The sequence below is a fragment of the Pygocentrus nattereri genome, chromosome 1 (assembly GCF_015220715.1).
Source record: "Pygocentrus nattereri isolate fPygNat1 chromosome 1, fPygNat1.pri, whole genome shotgun sequence".
NCBI lineage: Eukaryota > Metazoa > Chordata > Actinopteri > Characiformes > Serrasalmidae > Pygocentrus > Pygocentrus nattereri.
This window is the reverse complement of record NC_051211.1, coordinates 35,216,334-35,242,064: the sequence shown is the minus strand read 5'-3', so window position 1 is coordinate 35,242,064 and position 25,731 is coordinate 35,216,334. Positions and strand designations below refer to the sequence as shown.

Sequence of the window (25,731 nt, the reverse complement as noted above, 5' to 3'; positions counted from 1 at the left end):
TTCGGTCTGACAAACAATTAATGACACATGATCACAATCACATTTTGTGTAGTTAATTACAAATACATTTGTCTTATTTGCTGACCCTTAAAAAATCTTCATGTAAAGAGCAGTGCATTTTGTTGTAGCTAGTGGACAAATAAGCTTCATCAGAATGTATTTATTACCTTCAGTAATTCAGTAGCACTATTATCATATGAATGCAGCTTTCAGTAAACATGAAAATCATTTGATCATAGTGATTTTCAGCATCCATGTTGACTGCCTGTTCTAGCCAGTGTTTATATGTTATCATATGTAGTCACATGCAAAAGTTTAACACTCCTAGTTAAATTACACGTTTCGTTGGTTTTCTAAGTGAAAATAAGTTAATGCATCCTCTGCAGGGAACGGCCTTAAATATGGAATTTTTCTGCTAATTTTGGTGCACAATTTATATTTTTTTGCTGTATTTAACATATTGGATTATGGCACATTTTATATTTCATTTTTTATTCTTTTCCAGTATGTTGAATTCAGCAAATAAACAGTGCATGAAAATGTGCAAAAGGATGTGTTCACTTATTTTTACTTAGAAAATCAACATCATGTCACTTGATCAAGGGCGCCCAAAGTTTTGTACACAACAATTCCTCCGTGATTGCAGCCTCTTGCTCTTGATCATGCAGCTTGTGGATTCTTGTTACAGTGGAGGTTCTCCAGCTGATCTGTAACTTTATGCTTTCCTGTTGTGTTTGTTAGTTAGCTGCTTGTTGATTTATCCGTAGTTCTCCCATGAGCATTTTCTAGTGTAGTCAGCTAAAGGAGCTGAAGTTATCACTGTAAAAGCCTTTTAAAAGGTGTGTTTTAAAGAAGGCTACAATCATGAATTTTAGCATGACCAATTGGGTTTCATCCTGCGTTACTATGGATGGTTGGAAAAGTTTAGGAAAATGTGTTAACAGCATTGAAAAGAAACGGTGGTGTTGATCATTTCTAGCATTAAGTAACATAAATTTTTAAAGCCCCGGTTATTGTTATGGGTCATGTCATTGCTGTCAAAACCTTGTAACTTATTTGGAAAATATCAGCTGTCCTTTACATTTTGTGAACATATAATGAGTATTTTTGTTACTTTTAGTTAAGCTTAAAGTTTAGTTAAACTTTTTTCATTCTTTATGAAATTACCAAGGTTTTATTACAATAGACACAGTTTGGCAATATATAGAATGGATGTAATTCTTATAAATGTGTCTTTTACAGATTCGTGGATGTTTTGAAGTTGCTACACATCGTAAGTTGCTATAAATGCATTCACATGTTAATTCCTAAACAGTCTTTTGGTCCAAGCTGTGAGAAAACGTCAGATATTTTGAAAAGACCAAATGTCTTCATACATATTTGACAAATGCTTGTGTTTATATTGCAAAGGCCACAGATTTATAGTGTTTTCTTTGGATGTTTTGATGTTTTTCTCAGTTGGATCACTTTTGGTCACCGGAAAAGCTTAAGCAGAGTATAAACACTGAAAGGCACACATGCGCACACACCTGTCCCTTTATTTCAGACTGGGCTGTAATGAGTGTGGAGGAGTGTGGACCCTGCATGAGGCTTAAAGAGGATAAGAGACAGAGTGATGGGGGCATGAATGAAAGGAGAGAAGGAAAGAGATACGCAGAATGAAGGAGCGCTTGAAGTTCAGGGAGAAAGCTGAGATAGAAATAAAGGGAAAGAAACAGAAGGCAAGAGATAGCGAGACAAAGGAAGAGAAGAGAGTGAGATTTTTAGGAAAGAGGTCACACCCACCCTTCTGTCCTGCCCACGCAGTTGGCTATGACCCTTAACAGCTGCCCCAGAGAAGGTTGTGTGAGTGTGCGTGTGTGAATGAGGGAGAGATTATCCTCATACCAGAACTCTTAAGTAGATTCTCCTGGGCTCTTCACATGAAAACTGATCTAAATAATAACTTTGGGAATGTGAAGCGTGTGGTTGTGTAAATTATGTGTACTTCTCTGCAGGTTTTTCTTTTGGTTTTTTTTTTGTTTTTTTGGGTGCAGACAGGGTTGTTGCTTGTTTGGTTATGTCTGGTGCTTGTTCAGTTTTCTGTTTTTGGGTTGCTGAGCTGTGTATTGTCTGACAATGTTAACATTTGAATTAAGGGTACTTAAGAATTACTACACTGGCGATTAATATTAAAGTACAATTTCCAATTTCTAAATTTTTTGCAAGTGTGTAATGTGACATTTTAGACTGATGAATTTTGTGAGTTTATGTGTGTGTCTGTGTGTGTCTGTGTGTCTGTGTACATACTGTGAAGTCCAAAAGTCGACCCTTCATTTAATTACATTCCAGTCAAACAGACAAAAAGCACAAGTTATTCATCTATCAGGTTCAGCTTTAGTCATTTATGTCTAAAGAGATAATATATAATTCACTTTCATAATAAAGGGGAAAGTCAAAGGAAAATATGGGGGGGGGGGGGGCAGAAATTTAAAAAATGGTTAAATGATTCACAGAAAATGGGCCTCCTAATAACCGTGCAAGACACGGTTTTGGTAGACCACCAAAACTTTCACCATCAGATAAACAGCGCTTAAAGTTTTCATCTTTGAGAGAGAGAGAGGAGAAAATCAAGCTCCACTCTTGCTTCAGATCTGAAAAAATTCTCATGTGTTTCTGTCCATCCTTCTACTGTGATAATAACCCAATGCTATGAATCTGAAAGGATGCGTAGCTGTCGAGAAGTTAATATTGAGGAAAAAGAAAGAAAGAAATGTACAAAAGAAAATTTGCAGAACAAACAAGAAGCTGTCAGTGTTCTCAGAACAATGGATTGACCAACACAGAGTCCAGAACTCAACATCACTGAATGTGTTTGGGATTACTTCGATCATGATTAGCTTGTTGACTGTTGATTAGCTTGTCTTATATTGTTATGAAGCTCTGATGTTAAAGGATCTAATTATTTATTTCCGGTCCTTATATTGTCTGCTAAACTGAAAATCATCTGCTCACAAATGCTGTAAAGTCTGAACTGATATATACTCCTAACTATAAAGAGAACTGTGGCAAAATGTATTTAGTATAAAAAATAATCTGAAATATAAAATGTAATTATACTGCCCCCTGCTTAATCACCTTAAAGTCTGTATCGGTATTTATCACAAAATGTTCGTATCGGTCAGACCCTAGTGTAAACTTTTGGTCACTCTGCAACACTCTGCTGTAGCATTTCTGTATTCACTTCAGGACTTCCGGGATGCTGTTGCCAAGGCAACCCGTGCTAGCGGAAAACCTGTGGTGGAGGAGCGGGTGCTGAATCAGATCCTCTACTACCTGCCCCAACTCTATGAGCTTAACAAAGACCTGCTGAGAGAGCTGGAGGAGAGAGTGGCACACTGGTACACACACACACACACACACACACACACACACACACACCCCGACGCTTCAATACACAAGTGTTCACCAACAGTATAAAATATCAAAGATACAGCCCGTCGCCCAGAACCAGCCCAGTTATGTTTTTACCCGGCCCACCAGATGAATTTGGAATCCATATTCTAAATTAAAACCAACTTGTGGTCCACAGTCTGACCGTTTGCAGAATGACTAACAGGATGCTCAATCAGTCACTGCTTAGCAGCCATTTCTAAGCAGTACTTTTTCTGATAAGTGAATAAAAATGTCCTCGGAACAGATGTGGAGTTTAATGGTGATGGCAGTAAATTAGTCCCCATTACTGGGCTAAGACGGGTGCTCAGTGCTGGTCCGGGAGATCTACCACCCTGTAGAGTTTAGCTCCAACCCTAATCTAACGCACCTGATCCAGGAAATGAACACCTTCAGGAGCCTCTGACAATTACAGCAAGGTGTGATGGGTCTGAACTCTCCGAGGTGGTAGATCTCCAGGAGCAGGATTGAGCACTCTTGGGCTAAGAGGTGTAAAAAGGTGAGGAGTGTGTAATTCAGACGTGCTATCCTGGTCATCTGGAGGGTGCAGCTGTTTTTATTTTATTTCTGAAGCTAATGATAATAACCTTGCAGAACAATGTTAAGATTAGTTAGATAGCTAGCTGCTAACATTGCTCACAGCTTATCAAAGATTTATTCAGATTAAACTGGGGATGCACCAAATTTTCAGCCACTGAAGAATTTCGGCTAGAAAAAGGTTGAAAATGGGTTGGGTTTCAGCCAACTGAGTTTTCTTAATGCTCAAACACTGTCTGTGTGATCTCTCTAACACACAGGTCAGATCACCAAAGGCTAGCTGACATTTTTGTGCAGAAGGGGCCGTATCTGAAGATGTACTCCACTTATATCCGAGAGTTTGACCGCAATGTGGCTCTCTTGGATGAACAGTGCCGCAAAAACCCCTCATTCGCCACAGTTGTGCGCCAGTTTGAGGTGGGCCTCTGTGTGTTTCTCTGTCTGTATGCCTTTTTGCATGTGTTTCTGACTCTGTGAATGATTTTAATTTGCATCTTAATCTTTGCTTCATGTGAAAGCTTTATTTTACCCTTAGACATCTAGTTATTACTGCAGTTTTACTGTTCTCTAGAACATAATTATATAAGGGTGTAATCAGTGGCATAGTTTGTATAAAATTTACATGTTTTTTCAGATTTGAGTTTGCCACTTTTTTTTGGTCAAAAGTAGCAAAATCATGGCAAAAACAAGATTTCATCAAATTTAAATCATAATAAAATGGTCTTCTTTTCTGCTTAGTTTACTTACTTAAGCACAAATGTGTTATCAGTTGAAAAACTTGATTCCACACTTTAGAATATCTTTGCTACTTTCAATGAGTTATGAGTGAGAAACAATGTAAAATTTTATTGCATTTTATTGCTCCTGCCGTGGCAACTGCGACTTGGAAGGGTTATCTGATGTTATTGAGATCATAAAAAAAAAAACATTACTTGTTTAGTGTTATATGTAGCTCAGAGGCACATGCAAGTTTGTTGAAGTAAACTGTACATAGTCCCTCTGTACATTTGTTTTCCCTACTACAGTACCACCTTATGAAATTTCCTATTGAGTTGAATTAAGGCAATAGGGCAAACACAGAAATGTGCAGTGCATAATGCCTCCAGGACTGTAATTAAGAGCCATTGACCTAATGGCAGGTGCATATGAGCTAGGAGTGGTCTAATACTTGCGTTTCCTTGTCTTTCTTTCTCTGTGTGGTGCTAGACAAGTCCTCGGTGTGCCAGTCTAGCTCTGAAGCATTACCTGCTGAAACCAGTGCAGCGCATTCCACAGTATCAGCTCCTCCTGACAGGTAGAGGGTGCTAGTCCACTCTCACTCAGCAAGAACATGCAAATTTTCACTGATGATGAAACCTTTTGTGCACCTGTCACACCTGCCATGTGTAGAGCACATGCTTGTACTGGAACTTCCTGGCATTGCCCAATCTGTGCCATGCATTTATCATTGTGTGTGTGTTTTGCAGTCTTTTCTGCTCAACTGGCTAGTTATTCCTCATTCCTTATTCCTTATTTGTGAAAACACAGAGCTTTAACGTGTGTTTATCTACCTGACCAGTTTGGCTTGATTTATGATTGCGTTCTTAGTTTGTACGGGCACCACAATAGCTGTTGCATAAGGGTCGGCAAAGTATAAGGTCAATCTGAAGTGGCTCCCTATATAGTATTATGATGACATCACGCAATCACACTACTACTCAGACAAAAACTAATTATTTAACCATATAATTTTATTAACCAATATATTTGAGTGTGTTTTGTTTAATTTGATTATAAATGAAAGCTAAAATCCAAATAGCTGAGATTTCTGCTGTTGCGTCCCAAACCGCATAGTAGCACAAAGTACCACTACAAATGCACTCATTAGTGTATAAGGTAAAAGAATAGGAGTGTGTGTTTTGGTTTGGGACACGGCATTAGCTCAACCACTGAGTGCAGCAGCTCCAGCAGCTCCAGAGGCTGATTTTAGGATTGTTGTGCTGCTTATTAAACATTTCCAAGTGAACATTTGAAGTATTTCCTGATTAAGGATGCGTTTATCAAAGTAAACTGGATATCAACAAGATTTAGCCACAGACATGCTCTCCTGCTTGATCAAAATGGTTAGTAACACTGAGCAGGTGTTTGTCTACACTACTCTCTTCTCCCTGTGCTCTGATCTGAATGCTTTTTGTCCATAGAAAGATAGAAGGCCGTTTAAAAGTGAGTAGTATTAAACTAGAAAAGAGAGTAGGTGTACTTGGTGTACTTGGTATGGTGGTTACTGCATTAAACACTGCTTTATGTTGATCTGTGTGGCTGGTTCATGTTCGTAATCCTAACGTTAGAGCAGATCTGCTGAAATGTTTGCCCAAGCTAATCTACTAATACAGTATCATAAAAAAGCACATGGTGGACAAATCAGACAGTATAGTAAAACATGAGAATGCAACATTAGATCGGCCAGAGAGATGCATTAAACAGACTGGCAGCTCCAGTGGCTAATTATAGCTGTCCTTGTTAGTTGGCTGTTAAAAGTTTACAGATGAAAGTTTAAGGTATTTTCTGATTAAAGATGCATTTATTGAAGTAAGCTAGATGTCTACAGATGTTTCTGTGATATGATGTTGGCTACTTATTCGCCAGCTTCTGTGACTGCTGCATTTAACAGAAAAGTGTGTAAAATGTGTAAGAGAAAATTGGAATAATAAAGTGGTGAATAAGACGCTAGCTCTAGCTGCATTGTGTCTACTGTGTGAAAGCTTTGACAGTTTTATAGCTGTTTTTATTAGTTTTTGGAAAATCAAATGCATTGGGTTTTTCTGAAGATGAGATGTGTGCAGATTATATGGATCCAGTCCACCAATCCAGCCAATCGTCTTGTAGTGTTCTCATGAGACTGCATCTAAAGCGTCCCAATATATTTTCATCTTTTTCATGGTCATTCTAATGTTTTTTGCTTGGTCTTCATCGAACTGCAGGTTTAATATGGAATAATGTGACTTCATACTGTAGTGCTCACTACATAGGTCATTATATACTGGCTTCTACGCATAAGCAGTGAAATGTAATAAACCTAGTAGTAGGTAAACTGTGAAAGAGAATAAGACGTGTATAGTGGGTTCTGCAGTAACCACTGCTTTATAGTGAATTGCATTGATTGTTGATTAATTGATTAAACGTTTGCCACAAACTTATCCGTTAATATGGTGTCGTAAAAGAAGAGGACATAGATTGGACAGTGTCATAATGTCAAGCAGTGTATGCATGCATGACAGTGGTGCACCTGCACAGTGCAAACTGGGCGGGGAACACAGATTGTTCTGCAATACCTTGTATCTCACAAACGATAACAAACGAAAAAATCAAAACAGTGACAGTTAAGGTTTAAACTTGGACAGGGATGGAGTGTCTAGTTGGTGACCATTCTCCACTTTTCTTTCTGTGATGCTGATAATTAGTTGTCTGTAGTCTGTTAGTAGTGTGTTAGTAAATTGAGAGTTTTAGTCGACGGCATTTAAAACCACTCTCCTGTGCCCACATTTGACTCAAGGCTTTATTTAGCCATACATGATGAAGACATCATCTGGCAACAAAATATCAAAGTGCTCTCGAACTCTCACCCAAGTGTGAAGGGTGCATGTGGGCAGCATGTAATGACAGTTCATGTTTCAGCCTTGAATCACATCCAGGCATTCACTTATATCTTGCTGTAAACTCAAACTACCCTTTTACTTGTTGGTCTTAAGCTGCTCTCCATAATCTGCTGAAGAAGTCAGTTGTATGAGCAAAAACAGGCTTTGATGTCATCAAATACATTTTTTACTATAAACTTTTTGTTTTATTCATGTTCTCTTTTGTTTTATTTGTAGTAAACTATGGGGCTTTATAATTTTACAAATATGAATATGACTGACAACTCATTTTCCTATTTGCTATTTCCATGCTTTTACAGATTATTTGAAAAACCTTCCTGAAGACTCATCTGACTACAAAGATACACAAAGTAAGCACAGCATACAAACAAGCCTTGTCAGCACATGAAATTAACATTTTGAACGTTAGGCTTAAAGGGCCCATATCCTACATTTTTCTTGTATTTATTTTTTTTTCCCCCCTGAGGTCCACTAATGATTGGTGTAGGTGAATGTACCAAGAACAGTCCTATTTCACTTCTACATGACCGTTTTGCAACCTCTCTTTGTCTCTTAGGATTAAATGGGCTTTAAAAAATAGTCCAGGCTGAAACCCTCTTACTAACAACAGCCTGAATGGGTGGGGCTAATCTGCTGTAGGCTGAATACACCAATCAGGCAAAACATTATGCCTCCTTGTTTCTGCACTCATTGTCCATTTTATCAGCTCCACTTACTGTATAGGTGCACTTTGTAGTTCTACAATTACAGACTGTAGTCCACTTGCTGTCCACTCTATTAGACACACCTGCCTTGTCAGTCCACCTTGTAGATATACAGTCAGAGACAATAGCTCATCTGCTGCTGCACAGTTTGTGTTGGCCATCCTGTAGTCCTTCTTCAGCGGTCACAGGACGCTGTTGGCTAGATAGTTTTGGTTGGTGGACTATTCTCAGTCCAGCAGTGACAGTGGCGTGGTTAAAAACTCACTGCTGAGTTTGATCCACTCAGACCAGCGCAGCACACACTAACACACCACCATCATGTCGGTGTTACTGTAGTGCTGAGAATGATCCACCACCCAAATAATACCTGCTCTGCGAGGGACCATGGGGGTCCTGACGACTGAAAAACAGGGTAAAAGGGGGCTAACAAAGTATCAGAGAAACAGATGGACTACAGTCTGTAACTGTAGAACTACAAAGTGCACCTATATTGTAAGTGGAGCTGATAAAATGGACAGTGAGCATAGAAACAAGGAGGTGGTCATAATGTTATGCCTGATGAGTGTAGGTGAATATATGTAAATACTTTGGTTTTGAAACATCACAAAAAACTGAATCCAGAACAACCTGCCTTTGCATGGATGGACCATACAGACTGGGAAGTGAATGGCATATTTAAAACTTTCTTTACATGCTGCATTAAACTTTTCTATTTTACAAAGGTGAGCAAAATTCGGTTTCATTATATTGATCCTTTAAAGGAATGATTTTTAAGAAATACTTGGCAGTAATGAATACTGATAGGATCTCACTGTAGGAGTGCTGTATATGCGTAACAAACAGTAAACTTACACACTGAACTAATCTGGGGTTAATGGGGTGTTTACATCAGTAGGCCCCAACAGATTGTAAGTCACAGCTTAATCCAACATGCCTGGTCGATCTGATCAAGGACCCCAGGAATGTTCTAGACCAAGGAATAAGATTTAGGTTAGAAATAAAGAACTGCTTTTTTTCCAAGAGCAGGATTAGGCATCCAGTTTTATGAGCAGTGTAACCAATCATGTATGCTCTGATGTTTAAAGTTTTTGCAAGGGAGATACTTCTAGTAAATACTAGATATTACTAGTAGAATAGTTTACCCTTTGACTTGTAGGTTAATGAAGATTAGCTGGAGCTCTCCACAGCTTTGTTGTATTGCAGGAGAGCTGGTTAAATATAATTCAGAGGAAAACTCTGTGGGGATGTGTTAATAATGGATATGAATACATAACCAGTATAAACCTGACCAGTATGAAAAGTCTGTGGTCACTACTGATTTTAAGAGGTGAAAAATTCTGATAACCAATATAATTTTAAACTTATATTTTCCTATCAGTGGTTCAGTGGTTGTTTACTGACTGGAAGCTGTGAATTGTGAAATATTACTGTTATTTTGTGTATATATATATATATATATATATATATATATTATATTACTTAAACTAAAATAACAAACTCACAGTCTTAAATAATATAAGTAATTATCACTAGATCACTAGATGTTACCCTTAATACTTTGTGTTTTTGTTTTATTTTTTTCTTAATTGTTCCTTTAGTTCTTTTCATTGAATGTTTTTGTGTTATAACCATTTATTCTTTAGCTATTTCTATCAAATAGTTAAAGGGTGTGGTGAAAATATCAGATTCATGTCATTTTTCCACTTATATTCCATATTGCCAATTGGCCAAGACATTTGGAGTCCAGGTTTTGCTTTTGTTAAATTAGAATTACAGGAGCAAGGCTAACATTGTTAACAAACAATAAACAACTCAATGGTTACCCAAACAGCCCATAGTTTCTGTAAAAATACATCACCAACCATTATTAAGGTCATGCAGATTTGTCAGTGTGGTTTAGGATACAGTATAACTTTCTTTAAACTTTAAAAATGAACAAAAGTGCAGGCAGTCAGTTTAGACAACAGGGTGTGTATTCTCAAACCACCTCGGGAATAGGAGTGCTAATCTTCTCAGTATTCATGGCAATGACTGTCATAATTATAGAGGATTCTGATCCAAGATCAGTCATACCATGCTCTAAACCACATCAACAAGTCTGCGTGACCTCAATGTAGACTATGATGGCATGTGAGCAGGTTGCGAAACGTTTTGGTTATGTATTTTTACAGAAATGGTTATTTTGGGTGACTATTGCATTCTAGTGTTTGCAACATTAGCCTCATAGCTCCATTTCTCAACTTAAGAAGCAAAATTTGGACAAGCATGTCTTGGCTGATCGATTGCATCTGAGGAAAACTGGTTAATTTTGATTCATTACTGAACTATTCCTTTAAACAGGTGTGGCCTCATATATACCCAGTGGCACAGTGTTTTTACCCTATTGAGTTTGCAATGTTTTGCAAGTTCAAAACCAAAGTAGTAAATCATTTTCAGCACTCAAAACCACAGATAGTCAACATCAACCAAAACTATTGACTGATGAATCATTTGTTCTTGGGAAGTTGGTTTGAAATCAGTAGCACTTATTTTGCTTAGATTCCTAATTTTTGTTTGTTTTCTCTTTATGTTTATCCAGCTGCTCTTGGTGTGGTGAAGGAAGTTGCAAACCATGCCAATGACATCATGAAACAAGGGGTATGCATAATATAAATACACACATGCTCGACATCAGCACTATATAAAGACTGTTTAAAGCTATTTTTTCCACTAAAAATAATCTTGTCTAATCTTATCCTCCTGTAAACAAATACAGGAAGGTACACCGTGCTCTTATGAAGTCTCATAAAGTACTTTTTCAAAGTCAAATTTGTTGCATATCTGACAGAATGAGCTTAAGCCAAGACTTATTTTCCATAGACAGGGGGATGGGCTCAATCTGTTTGACCTCAGATCTCTCTTTCTGATCTCCACCATTTCTCAGTATTTAATTCATTGTACTATTTTCATTCTTTTCTATGCTTATTATTAATTATTTGTCAGTTTGTCAGATGAGTTCATTAATCTGATTATATTTTTTTATTTCCCTTTCCCACCAGTTCCTTTAATTCTTGTTATCTGTGCTACAACGCCTTGATATGAAATGTTTTCTCCCTATTCATCATTCAGGATAACTTTCAGAAGTTGATGCAGGTTCAGTACAGTTTGAACGGCCATCATGAAATCGTGCAGCCGGGAAGGGTAAGTGCTGAGAACTGCGTTACCCACAATCCTCCCTTTTTGACTAAGGATTTGTCATAATCCTCTCTTTCAGAATAAAAAGGACTATGAACTAAGTTTGTTTTGTGGTTTTTTTGTTTGTTTTTTTTTTTTTTGCAGGTATTCCTTAAGGAGGGCACCCTGATGAAACTGTCAAGGAAGGTCATGCAGCCCAGAATGTTCTTCCTGGTAAGAGATAAAAGTCTAGCTTTGTGTATGTCTGTGTGTGTACCTGTGTGTATGTGTATGTGGGCTTGTGTACATACTCATGCAGTTGCACACATGAAGTGTGTGTCTGATTTACTGCAAGTATATCAAACTGCAAGCCCACAAGCCCAAAGAAAAAAAAGGTATTCAGAACCCAAGGCACTAATTGAGATGGTAGTAATCTAAAAAAAATAAATATCTCTCTCTTTCTCTTTCTCTCTCTCTCTCTGCAGTTTAATGACATCCTGCTGTACACCACTCCAGTGCAGTCTGGGCAGTATAAAGTCAACAGCATGCTCTCTCTGGCGGGTATGAAGGTCAGTTATCCGACAATTTACTTACTTAACTATTAATACTGTCTTTGGCAGATATCAGAGTACTAAAGTAACCAGGAAGGGTTATGTACTTCAAAAATGAGCCGAGTTTATATAAGTAGAGTTGTAAGGAAAGGTTTGGGCGTCCCTGGTCAAATTATGTTTTGTTGACTTTGTAAGAAAAACAGTTACTGCTGAATTTAATGTTTTTAAATTTGAAATGTGGCTTGTGCCAAAGTTATGGCACATTTTAGGTTCTTTGTTTTATTTTTTTAACCTACTGGAAATAACTATGGGTATTCAAACTTTTGCATATGCCTGGGCTTATATGTGTACATGCTCACACATACTGTATATACACCTGAGCAGCCTCCTTGTGTCTGCTCTCTTTGTCTAATTCATCAGTTCCACTTACCATATATGCAGTTTTAAAAACAGACTAGTTCATGTGTTCCCTAAATTTCCTAAAATGTTGAAGTTTTGTGTGTAAATTTGCAGACAACCTTTTACAGAAAAAAGAGCCAGTATTTTTCTACTCAGCATTAATAGCTTCAGACAGTTGAAAAGCATTGCCAAGATAATTTGTATATCTCTATAGGGTTTAAATCTTTTTAAAATGTTTATTCTATTTCTTGTAGGTAAGCAAGCCCAGTCAGGAGGCTTATCAGAATGAACTGAACATTGAGAGTGTGGAACGCTCTTTTATCCTGTCTGCCAGGTAAGAAGCACCCATTCACACACACATAGACACACACAAGGACTAATAGATTGAGAGCATCTGAACTCCTGTCTTGATCCTGATTTTGATTTCTGCAATGTGCATCTGCAGCTCAGCCACAGAGAGAGATGAATGGCTAGAAGCCATCACCACCGCAATAGAGGACTACACCAGGAAAAAGATCTCTTTCATCTCCAGCCGAAGCCAGGAGGTCTGTGTGCAAGAGCATGTGTGTAGTGTCTACTGAATGAGAGTGTGTGTGTTTAGGAGTGTAGGAGTGATTTGATGTTTTATTGTGGAGAAACTTACTGACACAGATTTATTTCCAGTGGTTGCAATGCCCATAGGTCATATAAAATCATATTACTGTATTTTATTTACTATCCAAACTGGCCAGTGTACCTTCCTGCCTTCAGAGGTCTTATGTAGTGTTGATAATAGGAAAGATTTAAAATAAGTTTTCTCGAGTGACAAGCAATTTAAACCTATTTCACCGTTAGAAACATTAATCTCTTCAGAAATCTGGTTCCTAGTATCTCCACTGTGAACAGTTCTAATGGTCAATTTCTCTACAATGAAGCATTTCACATCAAACCACTCATGACATCTTGTTTTATGTAGAAATAATAAAAAAAACTGATTTCTTCACAATTTGATTAACTTATTTTGGCATTTCATGGTGTTTTATGTGAGTGTGTAGTATAAATATTTTGTGTTAGTTTAAAAAACTCTCCTAGCTTTTCTGTGTTGTCATAAGGTTTATTTGGTATATACACTATATTTCCAAAAGTATTCACTCACCCATCCAAATCATTGAATTCAGGTGTTTCAATCACTTCCATGGCCACAGATGTATAAAACCAAGCAGCTAGGCCTGCAGACTGCTTCTACAGACATTAGTGAAAGAATGGGTCGCTCTCAGGAGCTCAGTGAATTCCAGAGTGGTGCTGTGATAGGACGCCACCTGTGCAACAAGTCCAGTCGTGAAATTTCCTCACTACTAAGTATCCCACAGTCAACTGTCAGTGGTATTATAACAAAATGGAAGCGATTGGGAACGACAGCAACTCAGCCATGAAGTGGAAGGCCACGAAAAATGATAGTGGGGTCAGCGGATGCTGAGGCGCATAGTGCACAGAGGTTGCCAACTTTCTGTGGAGTCAATCGCTACAGACCTCCAAACTTCATGTGGCCTTCAGATCAGCTCAAGAACAGCGTAGAGAGAGCTTCTTGGAATGGGTTTCCATGGCCAAACAGCTGCATCCAAACCTTACATCACCAAGTGCAAAGCATTGTTGTAAAGCAGCTCTGGAGTGAAGAATCACACTTCTCTGTCTAGCAATCCGATGGACAACTTTGGGTTTGGCGGTTGCCAGGAGAACGGTACTTGTCTGACTGCATTGTGCCAAGCATAAAGTTGGGGATTATGGTGTGTGGTTGTTTTTCAGGAGTTGGGCTTTACCCCGTAGTTCCAGTGAAAGGAACTCTTAATGCTTCAGCAGACCCAAGAGATTTTGGACAATTTCATGCTCCCAACTTTGTGGGAACAGTTTGGGGATGTTCCGGTTCCAACATGACTGCGCACCAGTGCACAAAGCAAGATCCATAAAGACATAGATGAGCGAGTTTGGTGTGAAAGAAATTGACTGGCCTGCACAGAATCCTGACCTCAACCCAACAGAACACCTTTGGGATGAATTAGAGTGGAGACTGTGAGCCAGGCCTTCTAGTCTAATATCAGTGTCTGACCTCACAAATGCCCTTCTGGAAAAATGGTCAAAAATTCCCATAAACACACTCCTAAACTGTGTGGAAAGCCTTCCCAGAAGAGTTGAAGCTGTTATAGCTGCAAAGGGTTTGTTGACATCATATTAAACCCTATGAATTAAGAGTGGAATGTCACTCAAGTAATATGTGTGTGAAGGAAGAAAAGCGAATACTTTTGGAAATATATTGTATGTTTAACTATTGTTTTTCTGCTGTTTGCAGTCTGAGGGTATGTCTGTTGATGGTCCTCCGCTGGGTTCTAAAGCTCCTATCTGGATCCCGGACCTTCGGACCACTATGTGTATGATCTGCACCTGCGAGTTCACACTTACCTGGAGACGTCATCACTGCCGGGCCTGTGGCAAGGTCAGGGGTCAGAGTCTTACTGAAAAGGACAGTTTTTATACTCTGTGATAGTTAAAGTTTAAATATATACAGTTGTCCCCATTAACGTTAAATGTAGCCGATCAGCCAAGATACGTTTAATGTCTGCAGTTTCTCAATTTAGTTTTTTGCACTCAAGCAATGAGGCTGATGTGGCTAACAAGTAATGGAGGTTTATAGATACTAAATAGTATTGTGGAAGCTACATGCATCATCATATTCGCCTCAAACTGTGGAGTTTGTTAAGTAGCCTGATTTTGTCCTTTTTATAGATAAAAGTATACTATACAGTGTCAATAACTATATAACCACGTCAATGTTGGATTACTTACAAAAGGAGTGGAAAATATAACGTGTATCATTATTGTGAAAAATGACATCACTGTGTGTCACAGCATGCTTTGTTACTTCTAGAAGAGAGCCCATCTCTGTCACATTAGAAAGAGAGCGTAAATAATCTTGTTTAATTGGACATGTACGGTGTGTGACGTACACAGAAGTGAGTACACCCCTCACATTTCTGCAAATATTTTATTATATCTTTTCATGGGACAACACTATAGAAATGAAACTTGAATATAACAAAGTAGTCAGTGTATAGTTTGTATAGCGGTTTTACTGTCCTCTGAAAAGAACTCAGCACACAGCCATTAATGTCTAAATAGCTGGCAACACAAGTGAGTCTATCTCACAGTGAACTTGTCCAAATTGTGCTCAAAGTGTCAATATTTTGTGTGACCACCATTATTATCTAGCACTGCCTTAACCCTCTTGGGCATGGAATTCACCAGAACTGCACAGGTTGGTACAGGAATCCTCTTCCACTCCTCCATGATGACATCACAGAGCTGGTGGATGTTACGACACCTTGTGCTCTGCCTCCTTCCGCTTGAGGATGCCCCACAGGTGCTCAATTGGGTTTAGGTCTGGAGACATACCACCACCATGCTTGATTGTAGGCAAGAGACAATTTGGTCTTGGTACTCCTCACCAAGGCGCCACCACACATGCTGGACACCATCTGAGCCAAACAAGTTTATTATGGTCTCATCAGACCCCACAGGACATGGTTCCAGTAATCCTTGTTCTTGGACTGCTTGTCTTCAGCAAACTGTTTGTGGGCTTTCTTGTGCGTCAGCTTCAGAAGAGGCTTCCTTCTGGGACGACGACCATGCAGACTGAGTTGATGCATTGTGTGCAACCTCTGGATGTGATGCTGAACACGTGGACTCAACTTCTTTGGTCGACCCTGGCGAGGCCTGTTCTGGAAAACCGCTGTATGACCTCTGCCACCGTGCTATAGCTCGGTTTCAGGGTGTTAGCAATCTTCTTATAGCCTAGGCCGTCTTTGTGGAGAGCAACAATTCTATTTCTCACATCCTTAGAGAGTTCTTTGCCATGAGGTGCCATGTTGAATATCCAGTGAGCGAATTGTACCCAAAACACCTAATTTAACAGCCCTGCTCTCCATTCACATCTGGATCCTTGTAACTCTAACAAGTCACATGGCACCAGGGAGGGACAACGACACAATTGAGCACAATTTGGACATGTTCACTGTGAGATGGACTCACTTGTGTTGCCAGTTATTTAGACATTAATGGCTGTGTGTTGAGTTATTTTCAGAGGACAGTAAATCTTTACTGCTATACAAGCTGCCCACTGACTACTTGTATCCAAGTTTCATTTCTATAGTGTTGTGCCTTGAAAAGATATAATAAAATTTGCGGAAATGTGAGGGGTGTACTCACTTTTGTGAGATGCTGCACTAAACAGTGTTAAACATTAAATATAACTCATTTGTATTGAACATTTTTGATAGTATTTTTTAAATGTGGCACTATTGGCTCTTGTTTTCCCGTTGCAACACATCAGATGTTAGGAAAAAATAAATCATGCAATGTCATGTCATTATTTGTTTGCCATATTGCCCACCACTACTTAACAATTCAGATTTTGAGACAAGTGGGGCAGTCATGGGCTGGAGGTTAGGGAACTAGCCTCGTGACCAGAAGGTTGCCGGTTCCATCCCCAGAGCTGACAGCGCATGACTGAGGTGTCCTTGAGCAAGACACCTAACCCCCAACTGCTCCCTGGGCTCTGCGGATTGGGCTGCCCACCGCTCCGGGCAAGTGTGTGTATGCTCACTAGAGTGTATGTGGTGTTTCACTTCATGGATGGGTTAAATGCGGAGGTGAAATTTCCCTGTTGTGGGACTAATAAGTGTCACTTAACTTAAGTGTGTAATTATACAGGCATGCACTAAGCTTCCATTACTTGTTAGCTACATTAACCTCATGGCTTCAGTGATCAAGTAAAGAAGTAAACTTCAGACACTAAACATGTCTTGACTGATCAGTTGCATTTGGGATAACATTGTGTGCATTTGACTTTTGACTGAACTGTTCCCTTAACAGTGTCAGTACATCTGTGCAGCTGAAAATAAATTTCATTTCTATTAAAGTGTACTTGTTTTTGGCAGGTTGTGTGCCAGGCATGTTCATCAAATAAATATTACCTGGAGTACCTGAAGAATCAACTAGCCAGAGTTTGTGACCACTGCTATGGCAAACTCCAGCAGAAAGATAAAGGTTTCACAATTCTCTCCTTATTTGTTTGTTTTAATACCATTTATTTTCTGACATTAAGCTGAATCTTACCATAAATCTTCACCTGTCTCACCTTCCCCAGGTGACCAATCGGGGGTATGCGTTTCACCCAGTGGACGAAGCTCAGGCTCAGCGTTCTCCTTCTCTAGGAAACAGAAGAAGATTCCCTCAGCACTGAAAGAGGTAACCATAGGGCTAGGACCACTTATTGATTATAGTGACTGGTTCTGGGTTTTTTTGTTTTTGTCTGCATGTACGCTTCAATCTGTGATTGATCAGTATGCTGTAATGGAGACCACTGGAGCACAGAAAAAAAGAAAACAGTATTGCATTCTTAATTTTACAAACTGAAAATTTCACATCAATTCAGGAGAACTGGACCAATCGAGTAGTGACTGCACCAGTTATCTTTTTCTCTACACTAGTGCTGTGTGTGCTAGAGCAACCATGAGCTCTGGAGTGAAAGAGGGCGTTAGTGTTAGTGTTAATGTGTACGTTTTTAAAAGTTGACGGTTTTGAGTTTTTTTTTATGTCAAAACTCTGACTTGGTGTGAAGAGGCCTTATGGGTTTGCAGTTCCCCTAGCAGAAATGGAAAATGTCCTAGATGTGGTTTTATCCTGATTTATCTAATATTTTTATGATCCCATCTTTAATCATTATAGCAGCATTCGTGCAACAGAGCTGCAACAATTGCTGTACCAATACATTGTGACTGAACTGTTATCCCTGTTTATACAGGGATGTATAAAATAATGATAGCACTACATGGAAAGCTATTTTATCAGAAACACCTACCATATTGAAGCGTTTTGCAGGTGTAGAATGTACTGACTGTAGCTCATCTGTTGTTAAGGTATCAATTGTAGGTTCATAATTTATCAGCCCTCCTCTACACCATCCAACAATGGAAAAGACCACCATAGACCTATCACTGAATATATAAAGGGTTTCGTTCCAGTATGCATTATAGACCACTTTCAATATTTTTTTTTTATTACAGAAATAAAAATGTGTTTCTCATGTCAACTGTTATTCTTTTCAAAAATAGTGGACAGTCTAGTGTACTGGGTAACACTTCTGCCTTCTACACTGTAGACTGGGGTTCAGTGCCCTGACTGGGTAAGCACCCTACACTTTGCCAATAACAGTCCTTGGGCAAGACTCCTAACACTACCTTCGCCTACCTGTGTAAAACAATCGCATTATAAGTCGCTCTGGATAACAGCGTCTGCCAGATGTTGTGAATGAATGAAAGTGTTACATCCAAAACTGTTACAAATGGAGATGCAGCATATTGTAATGAAACTCTTCAGATGTTATGTGGGTGGTGGACTGTTTTCGTAACAGCAGTGATACTGACATTGTAGTGGCATGATATCGTGTGTTGTACTGGTGTGAGTCTATCAGGCCCAGCAGTGTTGCTGGATTTTTAAATAATTCAGTGTCACTGCTGAGCTGACATTAGTCCCCCAGTATTTGAAAATATCCAGCCAGCAATGACCTGTGGTCAGAAACTGACCTGTGACACAAACTGTATTCATATAAGAAGTTGGTTCTTACCACTATTAAAAATGACAGGACCACCTGTAGTTTAGCACTTCTGGATATTCTTCTCTTATTAGCAGTTATTTCAAAATCAGTTGAATTAAATAAAGTACAATTGAGTGTATTCTTGCAAATGTAATGCCATGTTGTTTCTGATGAGTTATAAAACGGATTAGTCCTTTATTTAAATGTCCTCTTTTTTTCCTTTTCCAGGTCTCTGCCAACACTGAGAATTCCTCTATGAGCGGCTATCTGCAGAGGTCTAAAGGCAACAAGAAACCCTGGAAGAGGCTGTGGTTTGTCATCAAGAATAAAGTCCTCTACACTTACGCTGCTAGTGAGGTACGCTACTCATGTTGTGCAGGACTGGCCCCAACAGCATTTTACAGGCTTTGAATACTGGGTAACGAATTTGTAAACAAGTGCTGGAATACTCGTTTTCAAAGTCACCCTTAAAAGCAATAATATTTTAATCGTTAGTCATCTGTCTGATGGAATAGATGTGGCTATATTTTAACTAGTACTTTAGTCCACACCAGCTGCACTAGACACATGCTTTGCTTCAAATCACACATTCCCACTTTCTAGCATTGCAAAATATATTTACAATAATAATTTATAAAATGGTATGATCTTGTTGGTGTGCTAATTTATCCGAGCCAGCCCTAGTGTTTTGGGTTTCAATATATTGTCTATATATATCCTATTCAATATATTGTGTCATTTATTTGTTTCCGTGAGCATGAATGTGATGAGCTAATGACAACAAGGTTAAAATTGGCGATATGATTGTTACTGTGTGTGTTCATGCACAGGATGTTGCAGCATTGGAGAGTCAGCCATTACTGGGATTTTTCTTGCGAGAAGAAAAGTCTGGACCGGCACAGAAACTACAGTTTAAACTCTATCACAAGAACACTCTCTACTATATCTTCAGAGCAGAGGATATCCCTACAGCTCAGAGGTACACACTCATGTAACTATATACACTACCATTCAGAAGCTTGTTTCAATTGAGGCATACAAGATATTACTATTAATAGGTAGATACAGTATATTATCCATTATTTCATTACATCTTGCTGTTCCCAAAACATTATTTTGGGATGCACTGTTATGAGTGTTCTGGGCTCATGCTGATATCTGATATTTTTCATTTAGTTATCTGTCGATGCTGATACATAAACGTTTATCAAATGTAGAAATTGAGACTAGATCTATCTGTGATGGATTAGCATTAGAGACATTTCTATTGGATTATTAATGCAGTAAAATCAGTGAAATGCAGACATTTTAGCACAGTAGTCCAGCATCACCTAAACATTCTGCTCTTTTGGAGTACCGCAAATACCATTTTGAAATGTCATCAAATGTCTCATATAGATTTTTAAGCAAACATCTCCCAATACCATTACGATTCCGGTATCATCTGGGACCCCTAGAAATATTGAATAAAGAACGTAAAAATATTTTTTAATGGAAGCCCCAAAAGGCCATTGAGTTGTTTTTGTTTGTCCGTTTGTTTTTTACTCCAATTTTTCCATGATAACCTTTTATTTTAATTTGTTTTCTGGAGATCTCAAGTTATTTATATCACAAAATGAAATTTTTTTTTCTCTTTGTCATGCCATCTTATGTTATGCCTTTATCACGACGTAACAAATGTTATTTTAAGAAAACAGAATTTCTTTTGCTGTTATAATGACATCACAAGATCTTGAGAAAACTAAAGAAGATAACTGATCATGGATAAAAAAAAATGCAAACCCATCGTCTTTTAGGGCTTCTTTACCTTCTGTAGTCCATTTTACAATATTTCTGTCTAAAGTTTTTCAAGTTATTATTGAATAAAATAACTACAAAATATTGATGATGGTGATTCCAAACTTTTTGCATGGTGTATTTCTCACTACCCAAACCTCACTGTTACTGATCATGTCTAACACTAAGCCTTAAACCTAACTGTAACCATCACCACAGAGAAATAAAGACGTTAACCCCTTAAACTGCAAGGGTCAAACGTGGGCCTACACACATAATAGCTGATTAAAAAGCACTTAGAAGCAAAATGCTCCTTATTAGAACTCCTACACTTTACAGTGCTTGGGAAGACAGTGCAGAAATACGTGCATACACGTGTACACAGCATGTAGTTATACACACAATCTTACACAGTGTGTTGAAATCTGTGTTTGTTTTTCAGATGGATTGAGGCGTTTCAGGAGGCGATGATTCTTTGACTACTCTGTGTGGCTTAAATTAATGTCACTCTGGTTAAAATCCTTCCTTTGACCTGCTGCACTGGACCGGCAAATAGTGACTTGAGCTCAGAAGACTCTCAGAAGAATTACAGTAACATTTGAAGCAAAGGATGCTGGTAGATGTAGTTTTAGTCTTCATCAAACTATATTACTAGTATTAAACCACCATTTCAACATTAAGGTTATTGTAGCCTCTTCCACTCTTGTGTCCTCTTTTGTAACGTGCCCCGCACCATAAGCAATCTAAACAATTGATTCATGTGTTTGAGATTGATAGTTTTTCCTTGTGGGGCTGGATTCCAAGGGATTTTAATGGGGTTTTAGTAGAAGACAGCCAGACATTCCAGATTCTGCAACTTTAAGCACACAAAACTGTATGTTCTTGAACACTGAATGTTTTTGAACATACCAGTAACATCCAGTGTGATGTTCTTGATACATTAGAATGGGCGGAGGTATTAAGGAGCAAGTGACAGGAAGAGTCTGGTTAAAGGTGTATTTGGTTGCCTGGTTACAGATCAAATGAACAGGTCACAGGTGTGATCAAGGGTCAAGTGTGGAAGTGCACGAGCAAGTGTGACATGAGGAATGTCAGGTGCCTCTAGATGCTTCTGTGGCAGAGTCTATGTATGTGATGTCTGCCCAGGTCTTTGTGGGAGATGTTGGATGCTGCTGTGAAAGCCAGTAGTTTCCTTGTTTAGACACCTTAAAGGAATAGATAAGTCCATAATGCTAACATTGTGCTGCTAACAGTGAATGAAAGTGAATAGCCAGTTATTAGCATTGTGGAAAAAAGAGTCATGCTAATTGACATCATCTGGTTTCTATTCATTGCTAGCCATGTTAGCATGTTTTATTGAGCTGTTCCTTTAAAGAAACCACATTTTTATTGTACGTTTAGCTTTTTAAAACCTCTTTTTTATCTCCTCGTTTGTATAAAGTAGAGCTCACGGTAAAAACATTAAACTGTTTTACTGGGAAATAACTGGATATAAATGTAAATATGCTGTACATGGTAATATAATGCAGGTGTATTTAAAACCGTTTGGGATTTTTAGTCTCCTTGAATGAATTTAATGATTTTGTAATTTAACAAGGAATTCCAGTTTTCATATCGCTGTAATATCGCTGTGTAATACAGATCATAGCATTCTAAGCTGTGAAGAATTACGCAGCTCAGTGAAAACTGTTAGCTCTGTTATCAGGGAAAAAAAAATAACGTTAGTTTCTTTACTGGTTAAATTTCTTTGTGCACCTTGTTTTTTGGGGTATTACAGTGAAACTATTTTCTTTACATTTGTGTTAAATGGTCATGATCTAACCATCACAGTTTTCTATAGAAGTGTCCTACAGTATTACCCAATCTAGTTTAATAAGTTTAATATGTTCTTGTTGATGTTTGTGTGTGTACTCTGTACTGTGTCCACTGAGATATACAACAGCATATTGTGTCACTTTGGGAACGTGATGTTTAAATGGGACAAAATGCACTGTGCAATGCACACTGAACAGCCACCACTTTGGAATTTTATCTGCTGTTTTCAGTCACTTGCCACCGTTCCAGCTGGTTGGGGTTAATTATAGTGTACAGTCGATAAGTTGAAAACACTCAAAGGAAGTATTGCCCTCAGTATGTCAAACTTAGATGTAAAGAACCAACTGTAATAAATAATTTTAAGTAGCTTTTTTCTGATTATTCTTTGTGTGTACATGTTTGTTGTGTTTGGGGGGGGGGACTGTAAAAGCCCTCACATGTTGGGCAACTTACATTTTGTTACAAAAGTGGGACTGAAAAGTACTTTTACCTGAAAAAGCATAAAATACAGACTCGGGTCTGTACATTCTGTTTAACGCCATCCTCATATAATCAGTTATTTCTTCCGAGATGTTTTAATGTGTTTTTGTTTCACATTTAATATCTGAATGAAGGAAATAGAAAATGGTTTTACAAAATACCTGATGTGATAATACAGCTATGTGAAACTGTTAAGAACATCAGAATAACCAGGAGTAAGAAAATCAGCTTGTTTTGTTTCACTATCAGGAGGAGTAGCTTTCACTAAAGATCAAGATGAATTATTTTATGAGTTCGCAGCAAAGATGTGACGAGTACATTTGTCTTTACAGTTGAGCATAGTGACAGTACATCATTTAAAAGTCTACCAATATCTTTTTTTTTTTCTCATTTCAACACGTTTTATAAAGATCCTCACATCTCGTCTTAAAGTTGTTAAAAAGAGCTGAATGTCTAGTCAGTAACTAGTCACTGAAGTAATGTTCTTATTAGAAATAATCCAGTTAGAAACTCCAAAATTCCAAATGTGTCACATACAGGAGGAAAAATATGCAAAACTCCCAGTATGGACTTGAGATGAGTTCAGGCTAAGGGGGATATCCAGTCAAGTGGGCCACTTTTTATCACTTTGCAGTTATGACTTGGATGCAGCTGTATATGAACAGAAGAATTAATGTTAGATTTTTATGTGCTAAATATTGTTGCTGACCAAAAAAAGGTATTTTGTTGTTTGTTTTGCTTTTTAGCTTTCCACATCATTTAAACACAACAGCTGTGACTCGACAAAGAGAAATGCTCTATAATTACTTTGAATGTAATCTCTTCACAATAACTTACATTGACATTGTTTAGACTGTTGTGAAGACACATTTTCTATTGGACAGCAACAATTTAAATAAATGCTACTTAACTATTGCTGTATGAGTGCTGAGTAGGAGTAGCCTGCACGCTAGAAAGAGAGGTATGACAATGTCACTGGGGTGGAACCCTCAAGGGCACATCTCAGTACCTTTAGTCAGGGAACATAATTGTACCATAATGCGGAAATTATGAAATTATATTTTCTAAGCTGTACTGACTCCACAAACCCTGTCTGATCTCCAGGCTTCTTATTCCATTGTTCTGTTTTAAGACTTTAGGTTATGAAAAGGTACAAACATGTCATTTTCACTGGGGAAAACCTATTTAAGGTCCACACTTCACTGTAAAACCATTGTACGTTTACATTGTTTGTACCTTGATGAACAAATTTACACAACACCTTTTATTTCTAACCCCTAGTCCCTTAGATTAGACTGTTCTGTTGTGTCCTACAGTCTACCTTAAAACACCCTGTAAGTTTTTCGATGAGATGTTGGTGGTTGTATGAGATTGTAAAGTAGGAATCATGTTCTTCTGTTCCTTCAAACACTAACATTTAACCATTAAATGACTGTTAGACATTAGATGAAAAAAAACGTGGAGGTTTTAGACTTTCCGGATTAGCAGTGGTAAACTGGCTGGTCTTCTGGTTTAATCTTTCTATCAGATGTACCAAGATGTGGATCTATGCATACAGAAGGAAAGTAGCAGTGCTTCCTGCCATTTCCCTCTGACAATCGATCCTTACCTGAAAACTAACTCGTTATTCTCTTTAAAGGGGAAGACCACCAATCTTTCAGAATTTCTGCATACCTAATTTGTTAAAATCTAAGTAACAGAGTGGTTTAACGTGACGTACCATACTAGAGAGATTTATTGAGTCAAAACAGCTCTCCCCTAAAATATGACTGTTACAATCACCAACATTACACATAAAAAACTAAGACGTACGCTCGCTTTTTTTTGGATAGTAAATAGAATGGTCATTTTGCAGTGCAGACATGGTGACCCCTGGTTCCTATCAGCACCACTGTTAAGAAGTCTGAGTGGTTAAATTTCTCTACAATGATCCATTTCATCGAATATTTATGTTTTAAAGAAACAGAATGCATCATGGATAAGGGAAATGATTGTAGCAAATAAACCAAAAAATAAATAAATAAATGAAGCACAGAAACTTCTTTAACTCTGCCAGGTGCTAATCATACATGCACACACACTGGCCCAAACAGCCATATGGGTTAAGGGGCATGGTGGTATTAAATCTTAAACTAGATTTCTTGCTTTAATACAAATGTAAAAGAATTCAAATACGTTTGACTTTAGACATCAGAGAATTTCTCTTTTTAAATGAACAAGGAGACTTTCAAATGTGAAGGTATTGCCATATATGCCTTAGTGTTACTTGGTACCAGACAAGATTATACCAAACGTTAGGTTACCTTGATGTACTACATTCATATGCAGGGTTGGGACGCATCAGTATCAGGAATATTCAGTAACTACTCAATGCAAGTTACATTTTCTAAAGGCAGTATTCAGAATAAAGTTACTCTTCACATTTTTAGAACTTTTATTCAGCCATTAAATAAAACAATCTTCAAAAGAAACACAATTAACGTTTACGAAATGTTTTAAAAATCAGCGTGTTACTGGTACCAAGCACTCATTGGAGGACCTATACAGACACTGAAGTTCATGCTAAAGCCTGAGTAGACTGATAAACCAAAGTGAGGAATCGGTTATTAATCTCAGTGTTAATA

At 38.1% G+C, this 25,731-nt stretch overlaps 1 protein-coding gene across 1 annotated transcript in view; it reads left to right on the top strand.

Annotated features, from left to right (window-relative positions):
* Nucleotides 1-22,995, top strand: part of fgd6 (FYVE, RhoGEF and PH domain containing 6) — a 45,679-nt gene extending 22,684 nt beyond the window's left edge. Inside the window, exons 5-21 of the mRNA XM_017696949.2 lie at nucleotides 1,243-1,273; nucleotides 3,229-3,380; nucleotides 4,230-4,386; nucleotides 5,176-5,263; nucleotides 7,904-7,954; nucleotides 10,887-10,945; nucleotides 11,417-11,488; nucleotides 11,627-11,695; nucleotides 11,947-12,030; nucleotides 12,666-12,745; nucleotides 12,857-12,956; nucleotides 14,735-14,878; nucleotides 17,379-17,487; nucleotides 17,588-17,688; nucleotides 19,265-19,393; nucleotides 19,867-20,015; nucleotides 21,255-22,995. Coding sequence (XP_017552438.2) covers nucleotides 1,243-1,273; nucleotides 3,229-3,380; nucleotides 4,230-4,386; nucleotides 5,176-5,263; nucleotides 7,904-7,954; nucleotides 10,887-10,945; nucleotides 11,417-11,488; nucleotides 11,627-11,695; nucleotides 11,947-12,030; nucleotides 12,666-12,745; nucleotides 12,857-12,956; nucleotides 14,735-14,878; nucleotides 17,379-17,487; nucleotides 17,588-17,688; nucleotides 19,265-19,393; nucleotides 19,867-20,015; nucleotides 21,255-21,291 — 1,612 coding nt within the window. The 3' untranslated portion in view covers nucleotides 21,292-22,995. The remainder of the gene's footprint in view (nucleotides 1-1,242; nucleotides 1,274-3,228; nucleotides 3,381-4,229; nucleotides 4,387-5,175; nucleotides 5,264-7,903; nucleotides 7,955-10,886; nucleotides 10,946-11,416; nucleotides 11,489-11,626; nucleotides 11,696-11,946; nucleotides 12,031-12,665; nucleotides 12,746-12,856; nucleotides 12,957-14,734; nucleotides 14,879-17,378; nucleotides 17,488-17,587; nucleotides 17,689-19,264; nucleotides 19,394-19,866; nucleotides 20,016-21,254) is intronic.
* Nucleotides 22,996-25,731: the final 2,736 nt, after the last annotated feature.